A 15,843-nucleotide genomic window follows, 5' to 3' on the forward strand; every position below is an offset into this window, starting at 1 on the left:
CTAGCCCACCTTACCCTTGGCCCGGCCCTGCATGTCATCAAAATATAATTAGTCCACTGAAAACCAAATCATCAAAATATAATTAGTCCACTGAAAACCAAATTTCACAAGAGTAGAAAATAAATAACTTATGAAGACGATAGCTAGTTTAGACGTGGAAATCATGTCATCACAATTATTTTAAAAAACAAGTGAAAAATCTAATTAAAATATAAAAAATATATTAATTTATTTTAAAAATGAATTAAAGAATAGGCAAGCAAGCCTGCCGCCCGCCAATCTGCCACCTTGGCGGGACGAGCTAGATTTTTAAACATAATTCCACTTGCTCCACTCATTTTTTGACGTACTTAAGGCGAGGCGACCAACCCATTTTGCCACCCCTACTTAGAACTGACGATATTCAATGACGACACTCAATTTGGTGGTATTCTCATAACTGCGATATTCAAAGAAGTTATGTCATTCAACTAAGTTATTCTCAAAACTGACAACATTTAACGATGCTCATAGAAACTACGACATTGTGTTCACAAAACTTGTTTGTCGTTTTATTGTTGTTTGGCTGAAATTTGAATTTTAATTAAAATCGATTGTGAACTAGATTCAAACCGATTTAAATGATTTTCACAAAATATGAACCTATTTTCTAAAATAATGATTTGGTTTGTAAATCCTAACCAAAAATATGATTTGGTTTTTATGATTTTGTTATCATGCAAAGCCCTAATTGAAAATTCATATTTACCGTAAGCAACTTCATTACCTCCCCTTTCATTTTGAGAATTTATTTTCCCACCTTTACGTTACGACTCACACATCTGAAAATTCGAAATTGCCCTCGGATGTTTTTTGGAGGTGCATCTCCGGACGCACCTTAAATCACTTCTTCCTTCGTATCAAGCAGTCACCCCATTTTTATCAAAAAGTGGTCTGGAGATGCATCTGCAAACATTTTATGGGATGTATTCGAAAATGCATATATGAAAACACCTATGAACCCATTTACTATACGTTTTTCATTGAGATGGTTTATTTGACCATTCAGTGATATTTTTGGAGATGCATCCTTGCATGATCATCTCTCCCACACTCCATACCACCTCCATAACCCAAAACCCTTAAAAAAAACCATTCTTAATCAATTTTTCGACTCCAAATCACCATTCTTGTGTTTTATCACATCAAAGGGAGCAAAATAAACTGAAATTTAAGGTAAAGTTCACTCATTTCATCCTTCATTGTTTGCATTAATCTTGTTCTTGAGTTGAAAAATATACATTACGCCAGGATGTGCATCTCTGAATTTACCTTTTCATGTTTCGGATGTGCATATTCAAAAATTTCCCTGATGACAAGGTTTCTAATGTCAAAAGTAATCCAAAACTGGTATAAATAAGGTGTTTCTCATCCCATATTTTCCACAAAACACACCACAATCAGAGAATGAATATATATCTCCACCCTGCATTTGTATATTTCAATGGTGAGAAACCGCCACATCAATGTAGAATTACCGATGATACATTTCTCGCCGAACTGATATCTAAATTGAATATCCTCCTGCGATATCCAAAAAATCAAAGAGTTGTCAAACTCGAGTATCGTTCACCCTCGTTTGACAGCGAAGGAAAGATACAGTTCACCAACTCTGAACTGAAGATGGATGGAGACTTAGAGGTTATGTGGAATACTTTTCATCGTTATGCAACAAAGGATCTGATTGAAGTGGATGCGAAGATTGCAAGATCTGTCAAATATATTATCAATATGTTGCAACGTCCTAAACTACTCATTTGTAACGATATGTAATGTTAAATTTATGTTAACGACTATCTATGTAATGTTAAGTGTTTTAATTTAATGTCAAGTTATTGTGGTTTCTAGATCTTGCTCGTACTGTCTTTGTTTCTGCTTTGAAGTATTAGTCATTTTCGAATATACATCTCCAAAATATATCAAATACACACTTGAAGATGCAACTTTGGCCCGAAATTAAGTATAATAGAGTTGGCGCACTCGTTTGCGTTTAATTTTTTATTCCCCGTAAACAACTTTACTACCTTACCTTTCATTTCTCCGACAAAAACTTTGAAGTGATTATTTTATTTAAAACTTATATCTTTTCACAAAACAAAATAGTACTAACAAACATTTCTTTATTAAATGTAAAAATGTTTTTTGAAAATATACTTCTCTGACATTCCCAATCGCTTTTACCAAACAAACACCTCATTTAACATTATCTTATGAAAAATAAGACCATTCTATTTTAACATAAAGAATCTGATTAAAATAAGTGATATTTCTATAACTACTAAGATTTTCCTACATGTTAGATGCCTCCTGAAATTTCAAATTAAAAGTCAACACACCTGACCTCTGTAAGAGCCAAGCAGCTAAACTCCAACCCAATTGCTGATATCCAAACTACCTTCATGTATTAACTTTAAATCATTACAATCATATTGTACATACAAGCATTGATATTAGAATAACTTTTCAGCAGTTTAAGACCTAAACCTCGCAAAACCCAAAAGCAAATATCACCCATTAGTAGTACGACTGTAGGCTTATGTAATGAATGACCAGCATTTTTTTCATAACTTCTAAAACAATGGTATCCAAACACATTGAAGTCTGTCCATAATAATCTTATAAATTTTCACCAAACATTTATGAACATAAACTTCACAAATGACCCCCTTACTGTTACCCACTCTAACTATGATCACATCAGTATGGAAAATCATGACCAGGACTGTCTGCATGCATGTCCATGCAATCACTGGAGTTTGACGAATTCGAATCCCTGTTCTGGCCACTAGGATAAGTCATTTCATTGTTCCGGGTTCCATTCCCGGATGACATGAGATTACTCGACGGACTGCTCCCCTGTGCTAAATGATATGGCTGAAGGCTGCGACGAATGGGGCTAGAGAGTGCATTTGAGAATACAGAGTTCTTTGCTTGGTCAGTTGGCCCAGCGCGCATTGCGTGTCCTGCAACAGTACTTCCAAATGCATTAGACTGTATGGATGCACCAAAATTAGTTTGAATTGCACTCTGAGAGTTCTGTTGAATTGACTGCCTTGGGGACACCGGTGACTCCTCTGTTCCATATTCAAGCTCATTCTACATGTACATATAAAGCCAAAAGTTATATCTACATTCTGCTATCAGGATACATTCGAAGACAGAATTATTTTATATTGATAATCTGCAGTGATATAAATGTAGGATATAATATACAGGAGATTACTGTACAAGTGAAGCCAGAAAAAGAGTACTACAGTTCAACAATCAAGATCGGCTTGACACATAGTCTAAGAACAATATCTTATGATGCTATAAAAAATTTGGTCGTGCAAAATCCAATAAAAGGTCAGACATATTGTGAATCTATTATATAGAGTCTTACGTTGTAGTTGCGAGAAATTAACACCATGTGCAAAGCCATTTCATAGAGCTGGTAGGACAATTTTTTCAGCAAACACATAGGTTGAAATGATCTTGCAATAACCATGAGTATTTAACTAACAACTTCTCTTAAAAACTAAAACCAACTTCTGCATCTCAATTTTTTATGAAGCTTTTTTGTTTAAGTTCTCCGTAGTCACCTATAAAACCTATAAGGACTTTTTTAAGAGTTATGTAAGTTAAACCCAATTTGAATCATCTTCTGTTCTTCTGAAGTTATGTAAGTTAAGACCTTAACTTGCAGAAAATTCCTAGCAAGCTACAAAGTTTTTATAAGTTGGTGAATAAGTTAAATAAGTGAGCTTATAACAAAAATTGATATGCAGATGTCAATTTCAACTTACACTATAAACTATGGTTCAAATGCTTATAACTATTGTGAGATTCTTTTAATATATTTTCCTCGCAAGTGTTTATTGAGAAACTCGTTTCAATTCAAAAGCTCAAGTAAGTTAGAAGCCTGGCCGAACTGGACTTATGTTGCGCCGTAGCAACTCCAAGGCTCCCTCATATTCACTTAGAACCTAATTCTCATGCGGATAAAAAATATGGAGAGAAAATGGCAAACGCTTACGGTATTCAGTTTGCAAGAAATTTAAGAAGCAAGATAAAAGGTTTTCTTGTACACCCATCATCAATGACTATTCTAACACCAAAAGCTTAACCAATTTGGTGTGACACAAGTGAACAAAGTGATAGATATTTGGGCCCATTAACCTTTTACACTTGAGTTTGACCCTTTATCCAATGTGTATGAAAAAACAACCTTAGATAAATAAAAACTATCTTTGAGGGATTATTCTCCTCAGCTGTGCGCATAGATGCCTTGGTTTGACAAAAACCAAAAGCATAAAGATAACGCCCATTCAATAACAATTTCACAAATTCACATTCAAAGCAATCAACACAGGAACCTATAACCTATAACTATAAGCAAAGATAGATTTGATACAGCACAGATATTGAGTTGAAAAAGGGTAGTCGATAACAATAGAGTGAATTGCAGCTAGCAGATTGTTAAAATTTCACAATGCAATACTACTATAGTGACACTATTGCCACCATTTTGTACTAAACAGCGTATCAAGCAGAACAATAGTAGTAGTTTATCTAAATTCCCCTATAATGTTATCGTCATAGTTTCGCTATAGCAGCTATTTAACAACCCTGGTTGATAAATTAGATAATACAACACAAGGTTTGAAATAGCTTAGTAGGAATTTGGATTGAAAAAACAAGAGTAGATTTCCCATTGAATGAGTAATGGTGCAGCACAAAACCCTAAAAAAAAAACAGAAAACAGTTAACATAGCTGAGAGCAGAAAACAAAACCTGCAAGTGAGAAACTATATCAATTGTAGTCACCCTCATTCCTTCTTGTTGTTGTCTAAGAATCCACTGATACATTTTCTCCTGCATTGAGTTGAAAGCACCAAAGCATTTTACTCAATCAAATAAACAATACTTCAACAGAAAGCAATAAGCATGTTCAAATACACCAATTAGTCAAGTAATCGATTAATCCAAAATTAAAATCAGAAATTGTTCTGTTCAGCACAACCTATCTGGTAACCCTAGAATTATAAAAAGGGGAAATTGAAAAAAAAAACGCAACATTGAAATTTCCTCTTGCTAATCTTCAAAACTGTGTCAATTAATTAATCAACAATAATTAATAAAAAGAAAACAATGGTGCTGCGTGCATGTATAATCGATTAATTAATTGAATTGAATAATAAAAAGGTGAAAAAAGCGGAAAAAGAGGAGAGTGAGGAACGAACGAGAGCGTGGCGTTCACCGGCTTGAAAGGAGAGTTTTTGTTGATTCATGGCGTGGGTATAGAGATGAGAGAGGGAATTTGCGGTGGTGCAGAAGGTGGAGTACATGGTGCGATCGACTTCATCGAGACGATTCTCCACCGATTTCCTCTTTTTGGCCATCTCGTTGAAAGGAAGGTTGAATGATTTAATTGAAAGGTTGGAGCGGTGCTTGCCGGACAGAGAAGCAAGAGAGTGGAACAAAGGGGGATATCTCCTCCACTATATGTATATACTCACCAATAAATATAATAATGTTTTTTTTATTCTACTCAATAATCATATTTAGTGGACAAAATATATAATTAAAAGATCTAACAAACTTTACTCTTCACCAAAAAAATGATAATAGTAATCTCTTAACCAAAAACAATAATAATAATAATAATAATAATAATAATAATAATAATAATAATAATCTAACATACTTTGTCAAAGTTGTATAACACGTATATTTACCTCACAAGGAGAAAGGAATATCAGAAAACCTAAAAAGAACAAGAACAATGTCTTACGACCAGAAGTCGGGTAAGGAAGTCGGTTACGTAAGGGGAAAGTATCAGCACCCCTCACGTTTATAGTACTCCACATGGTCCACTCAAGTTTGTTCTATTCTAAGGGTGTTTATAGTACTCCACATGGTCCACTCAAGTTTGTTCTATTCTAAGGGTGTGTTAATTGATGCTTACTTGCTAAGAGGAAAATGAAAGGATTATAAACAAAACGGGAGGAATAGAGTTTTAAATAGTTGTGCTCGCTTAGGTCCCGCAACCTAATGTTTATGTATCCCCTAATGAGGAATTAGAGCGTAGTAGTTCGGCTCAATATTTTATGTGTTGTTTGTGTTTTTTAGCGGACAAAATTTCGTTCGCAATCTAGCGTTAGGATAGTTGCTCGTTGAGTGGAGTCTTATGTGTTACTCGTTTGCGATCGAAAGGAAGTAACATGTTCGATTAAGGGAAAGAAAGCCCTGAAGGCGAGAGAGAAGAGACAGAATTGTTTTGGTTGAAAAGATAATTTCAAGGAATTCCCTTAAGCAAGCGAGACTTGAACTTCTCTTTGTTAAGTGTTTTCAAGTGGTTATAGGATTTTCATAAGGGAAATTATTCTAGCCTAAAATCGTTATGTTATGATCATAAGTCCTAAGGAAACATACAAAGGAGACAATACTATAAGTCACAAATCAATCAAAAATCAAGATAATTGCAAGTATCAAAATCAAGCAAAATTCACATCAAGAAGCATAGAAAAATGTAATGGAAATGATTTGCAAAATATGAGCAAAATAACCTAAAAATCTAAGGGTTTTTTTTTTACGAGTTTCTATATCAACAATCACCCAAAAAATCTAACAAATTTTACATGATTTTTGTTCATTTTTATTAACTAAAAAATATATACTTCATCAAGGTTGTTCATTGACAAATAGCATAAATCACACCTAAAAAACTGTAGATAAATTTTTATTTTTTTAAAAAAATCATTAAATTAGGAAATTTAGTAAGCAAAATCATTGGATTCAAAAATAAATTTATTTATAAACTGATTCAATTTTGAATGATTGATTAAAAAAAATTGATTTGATCCAATTTTATGCGGTTTAATATAGATCAATTTTTCATATTTAAATTACAAAATATATATTTTTATTAAGACTATAAAATTGTTAATAAATTATAATATACTATATATTAAAAATTAAATTAATAAATAATATTAAAAATGTGTATCATCGAATAACAAATCAACACAACATACCTTATTAATAAAAAATAAATAAGTAAGAAAATATATACATATAGTTCGTTTTGAATCGATTTTGAAATATCAATCTGAAATTTAATATGAATTGAGTGGGACATATATTATTTAATATAAATTATGTTTAAATATATTTAAAATTACTTATTCGATTATAATTGATATTTGAGAATCATAAAATCTTTATTTTCTTTAAAAGAATTATGATTCAACACTTTATTTGTGGTTACATGGAATTAATTTAAAAATATACATTTGTACCAATCATTTGAATGCGATAAATATAAAATTTAAATATTATGTCGATGTTTTGATTATTTATTTTGAATTGGAAATGTTTAATAAGGAATCATTCTATTTGATTTAATTTTAAATTTGATTCACATAAAAATTAGCACCTAAATTTAGATTTTAAGAGATAAGACCGATATAAATATGTTTAATATTTATTTATTTATTTATTATATATGACTAGTATGAAACTTGTGCGTTCGCACGGGTTCTAGTGTGGACCGCGGATATTCACCAGTTAAATTATGAAATATTTAAAAAAAAAATTAAAAATATAAAAATTTAGTTGTAAATAAAAAAATATATCATACACCCATTAAAAAAAGGGTTAAATATATAAACCCCCTGTAATATTAGCGAGATTCTCTTTAGGCCCCTGTAAATTTTTTTTTTTAAAACCCCCCTCGTAATTTCCAGATTCCGTCAAATAGGCCCCTGATTGCCAGATTGCACCAAAGATTCTTTCACTTTGAAAGCGTGGCAGTCCACGTCACATTTTTTTTTATTTTTTAATTAATTTTTAATTCCACCTGGAATTTTTTTATTATTATTTTTTAATTTCATTTTTTTACTTTTTTAAATACATAATATATTTTCTTGCAAATAATATTTTTTATGAACTATTATTTTAGTTTTTATTAATATTTTTTATAAATTATTATTTTAAAGTATTAAAATGTTATTTTGAACCTAAAGCCCAATTTATCTTACATAGCAGCCCAACAACTGATCATTTGAAATGTGTTGTGAAAATCAAGTTTATAAACACTTTTATTTTCTTTTAAACTTTCGATGTGGGACTTTCATGCAGAAGAACACCCACATGAACCACTGTGTATTTATTCTATCATAAAGAGGAACTAGTGAGCCATTGATATGAAAAGCCAAAACTGTATCCATAGAACAAACCAATTTGCCACCAATGAAAACAACAGAAAGTTGCCAACCAACTTGAGAGTCAAAGATGCATGCATGCTTCCTTCATCCAACTTGGTTTAATCACTATCATCATCATTAACAACAACAACAGAAAGTGTGATATATGCATGCATGCTGCTTTCACTTTGCAGAACTTGTTCATGTGTTATACAAAGTGTGAGTAAATAATCCATGCATGGTATGGCTATTTTTCTCCCATTCAACATGCATCGACAACAACAATAATTTCAGCATCCTTATCTTCCTCGGGAGAACCAGGTCAGTGGGCAAATCCATGAATATTAAAGATTGGTTGGATTATAATATGCATCATAGCATAAGCAAGATAAGTAGCAGCAACGTATTTTTAACACTATTAACCAGGTCAGCCGGAACAATCTTGTGGTACTATACATGCACTTATATAACACTATTAATTGCTATGGATTGAAGTAACAGCAACGTATCAATCGACACATCTTGGTCTTCACCACAAACACGTGTATCACCACAATCTAATTATCATGAATGGAGGAAAATATTCTGAAACTGACTTGTTTCAAGATTTTTGCTTCTGATCGATATGGAGACCATTCCAGCAACAAAGACATATTAGACCTATAATGCTCTGGGTGTTTCCAGCAACATATTAGACCAATCCAGCAACAACATCGTGACGAATAACATAACAGGAAAAATACTCAGAATAAGGCTCAGTAATATCCACCGTAATGCCAAGTTAACTACCTAAGGATCAAGTAAGGTATTATGCTCAGTATATACAATTAACCGATCCTAAAGTAATCCTTTCTTGAAAGTTAAGGAAATCAAGTAAGGTATTATTCGCTTTCTCCCTGAGTCACTGTGTTGTTCTAAATTCTAACCTTGTTATATATCTTATGTTTTTGATCTGATTCATTTCTAGTTACCAAATACAGGATGTCAGATACCACCTGAAGAAAGATTCAGTTATTGAAGCATGGAGTTGTTGTTGTTGTGTAGTGAAGAAGATGGTCTACATTGATGGATGAAGAAGATGACTACCTATTGTGTTATTACATTTTTAGTCCCACATTGTTTGATAATAAAGCAAAAACAATGTTTAAATACCAATCAACTTTATGGACTAATGAATTAAAAATAGTGTGAGAGCAAGTGGGTAATTGGACAATTATTTAAATTGTAAATGGGCTTAGGCCCAAAACGGTATTTTGATAATTCAAAAAAATAATTTAAAAAACGTAAAAAAAAAAAGTAAGAAATAAAAAAAAACCAACCTGGATTAAAAAATTAAACGTTAAAAACAAAAATTAAGAAAAAAAAACCTAAATTAAAAAATTAAAAATAAAAAATTGCCATGTGGTATTTTAAAATATATATAAATAATAAAAAAAATCCACCTAGACAACCACGCTGGAACAGAAAAGGAATCTTGACTGAAATAGTGTGCACGGGGGCTATAGTGAGAGAATCTTGATATTACAAGGGATGTTTTACAAAAAAAACTTTACCAGGGGCTAAAATCAAAACTCGCTAACATTACATGGGGGTTTTGTATATTTAACCCTTAAAAAAATAATCATGCAAAAACGAATAAAAAATAAAGTTATTATATATAGAGCTGTAGTTTTAATAGTGGGTGCAGATGGTATTAAATGAGACAAAATAAAAATAGAAAAGTTTTAAAATTTATTCTTATTTGCTTCAAGAAAAATTGAAAAATTGAAAAAATAGTAATTGAGATAGAATGTAAAAGAACCGTGAAATTATGTCTAGTTTAGTTATATAAAATTCAAATAAAAAAGGATAAATATTTAAATTTAATTGTAAGAAAGGAAAAATTAAAATAAAAGTAGTCAAAGATAAATATATAAGTGAATCAAAAATAAATATTTAAATGAAAGACATATTTTTAAAATAAAAGCAAAATTGTGTCATTTTCCAATTTTAAAAAGACAGTAATATATACTTCAATTGTTCATATGTTATCTTAAAAAAATTTGTATTTTAAATTATAAATAATTTTAATAAAAATATTAGATACATAAATAATTGAAAAACAACATATTTTTCTAGTGTTTGAATTCATAAATTATTTTAAAAATATTTACTTTTATTTTTTTAATTGTACAAAAAATGTAATAACCCATGGATTTACATGGATTTTGGCATGATTGTCCGTGCGTTCACACGGTACTAGTGTGTTACTCGTGTTTTCACACGGATTTTGACCGGGTTACCAATGGGCTCACACGGTACTGGTGTATTACTTGTGCGTTCACACAAACTTTGGCCTGATTACCCGTGCGTTCATATGGTATTGATGTGTTACATGTGTTCGCACGGGTACTGGTATCGTGTCGTGCACACATTTTTGTTTTTAAAATGCAATAAAAGTGTAAATAAGAAAAAATAGTTTTACCATAGTTTATTATTTCTAAAAGAAAGACATATTTTAAAAATAAAAACAAAATTAAATCAATTTTTCAATTTTTAAAAGAAATACATCAATATTATATATTTCAATTATTCATATATATATATATATATATATATATATATATATATATATATATGAGGAGGGATCAAATTACACCCGAAGAGTTACACCACGAGTTACACTCGTTCAATAACTACATCTCGAATTAATATTTTTTAAATTCAACCGTTGGATTGAAACATAATATCATATAGATCATACCTATAAAGTTTGAGCTTAATCTATAATGATTTACTATGTCATTGAATCACATCAAAATTAACGTTATATGAAAGCTCATTTTAACGTTAATCTTTGGATATCTTGATGATATAGTAAATCATTATAGATTAAGCTCAAACTTTATAGGTATGATCTATATGATATTATATTTCAATCCAACGGTTGAATTTAAAAAATATTAATTCGAGATGTAGTTTTTGAACGAGTGTAACTCGTGGTGTAACTCTTCGGGTGTAATTTGATCCCTCCTCTATATATATATATATATATATATATATATATATATATATATATATATATATATATATATATATATATATATATTATTAAAAATTATTGTATTTTAAATTTAAAATTATTTCTAAATACAAATATTTTATATAAATGCTAAGTTGGGATACAAAATTATTAATATTGCTAAGAGGAAATTTTATGCAAAAGTCATATGTAATTGTGGTTTACTTGGTTTTAACATGAATAATATTTATACGCTGATAAGCTTACTCGTTGCATCATGCAGATGCTTTGTCCATCCTCTCAATCATAGTAAAATGTAGTTTTTATAGATAGGACTCCTTGAACTCTAATTGATAGTTCTTTAGCCAAAAGTTTCATACTTCGATATGGAGACAAAATTGTTTGATAAGTTTGATAAATATACACTACAACAAGGAAGCCCTACAAGAGCGCTTTTTTTGGGCTTTAAGAGCGCTTAAAAGCGCTGTTAAAGGCTGCGCTGGCGTAGCCTACAAAAGCGCTTGTAAAAGCGCTCTGGTAGGCCCCCCCTATAAGAGCGCTTTTCTGGAAAAAGCGCTCTCGTAGGTCCCCCTATAAGAGCGTTTTCCTGGAAAAAGCGCTCTCGTAGGCCCCCCTTTAAGAGCGCTTTTTCCAGAAAAGCGCTCTTATAGCCCCCCCTGTGAGAGTTTAAAAAAAAAAAAAGCAACATACGAAAGCGCTTTTGGAAAAGCGCTCTTATAGGGTGGCCTTTAAGAGCGCTTTTTTAGGAAAAAGCGCTCTTAAAGCCCACCCTATAAGAGCGCTTTTACAGAAGCGCTTTCGTATGTTGCGTTTTTTTTTTTTTTTAATTCATTTTTATTAATCTTTGGCAGCGCTTTTACTTAGAAGCGCTTTAGTAGGTTTGTGAGGTTTTTTAATGTGCAGCCTGTAATTTAATCCTCCCAGTCGACCTGTAATATTTTCGACCTGTAATATTTTCGACCTGTAATTTATTTTCGACCTGTAATTTATTTTCGACGATATTATTTCAGCCATCAGTAAGACAATATATATACCAAAATTATATATATACATCATATATTACAACATCAATAATGTTATATAAAATTGTAAGTAAATCGACACAAATCCTACATGAAAAAGTGCTTAATGTAAAAATGACTCAAATCCTCTTTTATTTCTTCCAACTTAAGTTTCGGGTATGTAGCGGCACGGAATTCGTCAAGGTACTACAAAACAAAAAAAAAATATGAATGATACATTTAGTTAAATGTAATAAGTTATATGAAATTATCTTAAGTTATAAATTCATACCGTGAGCGGAATCTCTAATTGATTTGCCTGAAGGATTTCTTTTATATACCTCAATACAAAGTATCCGCAATCGTAATTGTTTCGCTGTTGCGGACACTACATAGAAAAACAAATAAGATTCTATAGTTGTGCATTGTTTTATCAAGTAGCATAAATATATTATAAGCAACATTGTGAAAAATAATGTACCTGCACTTGGATCCAAGTAATGTTGCTAGATTTAGTTCGGGATACCTGTGCGTCCCGTTGACTTCGGAACACTTGTATTGATCTAATTAACAAATATATAAAAGCATATGTTTAGATCAATCCCACAAATAAGTAAATATATATATAAATATACACGAATATATATTTAGAACGATCCCACTTACAAATCAACGATGTCCTTCATGGCCTGATAATTGGTCCATTCACCGTTTACCGAATTCAGATAATACACGACTTCCCTTATAGGGTTGATAGCAAGCAGCAACCAGTGTGCTCTATAAATAAAAACAATAGGTTATATGAAAATTTTGCTATACACAAAAGAAACAGAGATTAGATGAACAAAGAATGAGAAACTAACCCTACTGGTCGGGTATTATACGCCCAAAGATGCAGACATTCTGTGTTGCCGGTGGACATGAATCTATCGACTAATCGCTGTCTAACTGATTCCCGTTCCGAAGCAATTGCCATTCCGCTGCAGTGGGCGGAAGACACGAAACGGAATCTGTTAGACAACGGAGTCCCGCGCAACACTCTGTCATACAACAACCTTAAATAAAAACATAACAAACATTAGATTATTTTCATTGAAATGTGTAAATAAATTATATTGTGAGACTAATTAAATAATATATCGGATGAGGGAATATTACCGGATGTATGAGTGCATGTTATTGACGCCTAGTTGATCATGCTTAAAAATCTCCTCCAAGTCATCAAGTTCAATAAGTGACTTGAATTCAATACCGAAGACACTCTCATCCATAACGATTTCACGTAAAGCACCGTCCTTCAAATCGGACATATCAACCATTGTTGCGAGCGTCGACCGGTACCGAGGCACAAAAGCACCGCCTTTTTTTCCCGCTGGCTTCGGAGGACCAGTGGGTGGTACGGTACGAACATGCTGCGTCACTTGTTGTGACTCCCGAGCGGATGCCTAAAAATCATATAAGTTAGGTAAAATATAAAATCATGCAGATTTAGATTCAGATTAATTATTAACACTTTAAATGTACCTCTTTTAGTGATGCAACAGACTCCTCCTCCTGTAAAATCCCTTTACCCTTATTTGCGGGTTTTATAGGAGCAATCTAAAATTAAAATGTAAAAAATAGTTAATAAACGGTTTAGAATTGACATTCGAAAACTAAATGATTTCTTAATCGTTTTCAATATACCTCATCACTAATGACAATGAGCTCCGAGGGCCATGCAACAAATGATCCTATTGCATCTCGCAGCAATGTCGTCTCTGAGACCAAGTCAGGTACCGGTAGCATCGCATCATGATCTACTACAACATCCACCGATACTTTCAGGTGTCCATCCGGGAGCGGTCTATGGTGAAGTAAATCTCCCACAGTGTTGTGCACTTTTCCCTTGCCAACTAGGCGATAACACGGTGCCGATAAGAATAGTTGGCAAGAAGAAATGCCCTAAACCAATAGTAAATATAAAGTCATTATCGTTAACAAAATAGAACAATTTGTAAGGAAATAGAACAATTTGTAAGAAATACCTCGGGAAATTTTCTTTGACCGTTGAAACTAGCTTTATCACTAGTTTCTCTCACCGATGCAGTATTGCACTTTTCTCTCATATACAAATCTTTATCTTTTTGCAATGCAGAGACTTGTGCTTGCAATTCCGCCAACTTTTGCAACACTTCTTCATTTGAAGGATTTCTTCTCCTAGGATTCTTGTAATAAGAGGTTGGAGTCACACCATGACCCTTACCCCTCACCCGACCGGGATACTCAGGAGCATGTAGGGCTCTACTAAGTACGCTCCTATCATCATGATCCTCACCGGTGGACACCGATTGCGACAAGGTCTCCTGTAATTCATTTATATTTCAATAATTATTAGTGGAGATAAAAAATCATTTATATATTAAAAAACATTTGATTTAAATAAAGACACAGTATTATACTTACACATTCAGTATACACTCTCTGAACTTCGGGATCGACGGCTTGATTCTTGCCCACCCGAGCTTCCCTCCACAACACATGTACAGGAAGTGAGGTTTCCTCACTTTTAGACTCCTCCAACTATGCATTGACACAAATCGCAAAATCGTCAAATAAAACACATTTAGACAATTAATTAAAACGCATTTCTATTTACTTACAATTTTATCCTCCAAGCGTGCATATCCCATACGCCCTTTTTTGTATGGATATGCGGGTTTTGATGCTCACGCGCTATTTGTGACACTCCTTTTCCGAAAAGCTTCATCTCTTTGATTTACAAACTTAACCCAATCTTCTTCATCAATGAAGATCTTATACTTTAGTGGTCTTCCCGGCGCCTCTTCAAGAAAGTTTCCATCTTTATCCTTAAGATAGTTATTTGTCAAAAAAGCTTTCCACCCTCTATATCTTTTTCCGGCCAAACTAAGTATGTACTTTTTACGCTCATCTGGTATGTCAAAGGTCCTCTGCAAAAAAACATACGCATAGTGTGTTAGTATAAGTAATGTAAACAATTTATCGTCAATATAATAACAACAACCATATATGGTATATACCTGAAGCTCTTCCCAAATCGCCTTTTTTTTATTATCCAAGTCGTCACTCTTCATATTCCATTTAGCTACGGAGATTGGAATATGCATACGAACAAGTGTACCAATGTAACTTGTCAACTTTGCAGAATTAGGACCAATTGGTTGGTTTTCAGAATTCCATTCCAAAGGGTATACTAATCCTTGGTCTCTATGTCGTATGATTCCCTTCATAATCGTGATGCCTCGTGCAACTTCTTTTGCTTCAGTATCAGGTGGAGCATTTGTATCCGGAGCATCTCTTTCTTGTGAGTTTTCTTGTGAGTTTGCAGGTGGAGCATCTTTATCTGAAGCCATTGAACCTGTATCAAACAAAGTAAAGCACATTAGTACACTATTAATAAGCTTACAATCTATACAAGTCAAACCATGCATGAACAAGTGTATCGGAAACGAAATCGGTACAAATCAAAATGAGCGTCAAAAAAGAAAGTTGTCGGAATTGAACGAAATTTACATGGCTATGGTAAAACGTCCCCACGGACTCAAAAATAAAGTCGGTTTTCCAAAATTCAGAC

The 15,843-nt window shown here is 32.5% G+C and overlaps 3 protein-coding genes across 3 annotated transcripts; all 3 read right to left on the reverse strand.

Annotated features, from left to right (window-relative positions):
* Nucleotides 1–2,419: 2,419 nt before the first annotated feature.
* Nucleotides 2,420–5,524, reverse strand: LOC131662017 (uncharacterized). The gene is made up of 3 exons (XM_058931689.1): nt 5,262–5,524; nt 4,813–4,893; nt 2,420–3,135 (listed from the first exon to the last, which is right to left on the reverse strand). Exons 1-3 carry the CDS (start codon nt 5,418–5,420, stop codon nt 2,737–2,739), a joined length of 639 nt encoding a protein of 212 aa, XP_058787672.1. The 5' UTR covers nt 5,421–5,524; the 3' UTR covers nt 2,420–2,736.
* A 2,685-nt stretch (nt 5,525–8,209) lies between these two features.
* Nucleotides 8,210–14,804, reverse strand: LOC131658397 (uncharacterized). Its single transcript, XM_058927694.1, has 9 exons — nt 14,694–14,804; nt 14,276–14,593; nt 13,935–14,192; nt 13,773–13,847; nt 13,407–13,693; nt 13,112–13,303; nt 12,915–13,025; nt 12,736–12,811; nt 8,210–8,239 (listed from the first exon to the last, which is right to left on the reverse strand). The coding sequence occupies exons 2-9, from the start codon at nt 14,354–14,356 to the stop codon at nt 8,210–8,212; spliced, it is 1,110 nt and encodes a 369-aa protein (XP_058783677.1). The 5' UTR covers nt 14,357–14,593; nt 14,694–14,804.
* A 136-nt stretch (nt 14,805–14,940) lies between these two features.
* Nucleotides 14,941–15,623, reverse strand: LOC131656177 (uncharacterized). The gene is made up of 2 exons (XM_058925936.1): nt 15,290–15,623; nt 14,941–15,199 (listed from the first exon to the last, which is right to left on the reverse strand). Exons 1-2 carry the CDS (start codon nt 15,620–15,622, stop codon nt 14,957–14,959), a joined length of 576 nt encoding a protein of 191 aa, XP_058781919.1. The 5' UTR covers nt 15,623; the 3' UTR covers nt 14,941–14,956.
* Nucleotides 15,624–15,843: the final 220 nt, after the last annotated feature.

This window comes from Vicia villosa, linkage group LG3, assembly GCF_029867415.1.
Source record: "Vicia villosa cultivar HV-30 ecotype Madison, WI linkage group LG3, Vvil1.0, whole genome shotgun sequence".
Lineage (NCBI taxonomy): Eukaryota > Viridiplantae > Streptophyta > Magnoliopsida > Fabales > Fabaceae > Vicia > Vicia villosa.

Excerpts from the sequence above, each read along its gene's own strand:
- LOC131656177 (XM_058925936.1), bottom strand. The coding sequence starts at position 15,622 with ATGGCTTCAGATAAAGATGCTCCACCTGCAAACTCACAAGAAAACTCA. Across the intron at positions 15,200-15,289 it reads CGATTTGGGAAGAGCTTCAG|AGGACCTTTGACATACCAGA; the intron begins GTATATACCATA and ends GTTTTTTTGCAG.
- LOC131658397 (XM_058927694.1), bottom strand. The coding sequence starts at position 14,356 with ATGAGAGAAAAGTGCAATACTGCATCGGTGAGAGAAACTAGTGATAAA. Across the intron at positions 13,848-13,934 it reads TCATTGTCATTAGTGATGAG|ATTGCTCCTATAAAACCCGC; the intron begins GTATATTGAAAA and ends TTTTAATTTTAG. Across the intron at positions 13,026-13,111 it reads TATAATACCCGACCAGTAGG|AGCACACTGGTTGCTGCTTG; the intron begins GTTAGTTTCTCA and ends TTTTATTTATAG.
- LOC131662017 (XM_058931689.1), bottom strand. The coding sequence starts at position 5,420 with ATGGCCAAAAAGAGGAAATCGGTGGAGAATCGTCTCGATGAAGTCGAT. Across the intron at positions 4,894-5,261 it reads CCGGTGAACGCCACGCTCTC|GAGAAAATGTATCAGTGGAT; the intron begins GTTCGTTCCTCA and ends AACTCAATGCAG. Across the intron at positions 3,136-4,812 it reads ATATAGTTTCTCACTTGCAG|AATGAGCTTGAATATGGAAC; the intron begins GTTTTGTTTTCT and ends ATGTACATGTAG.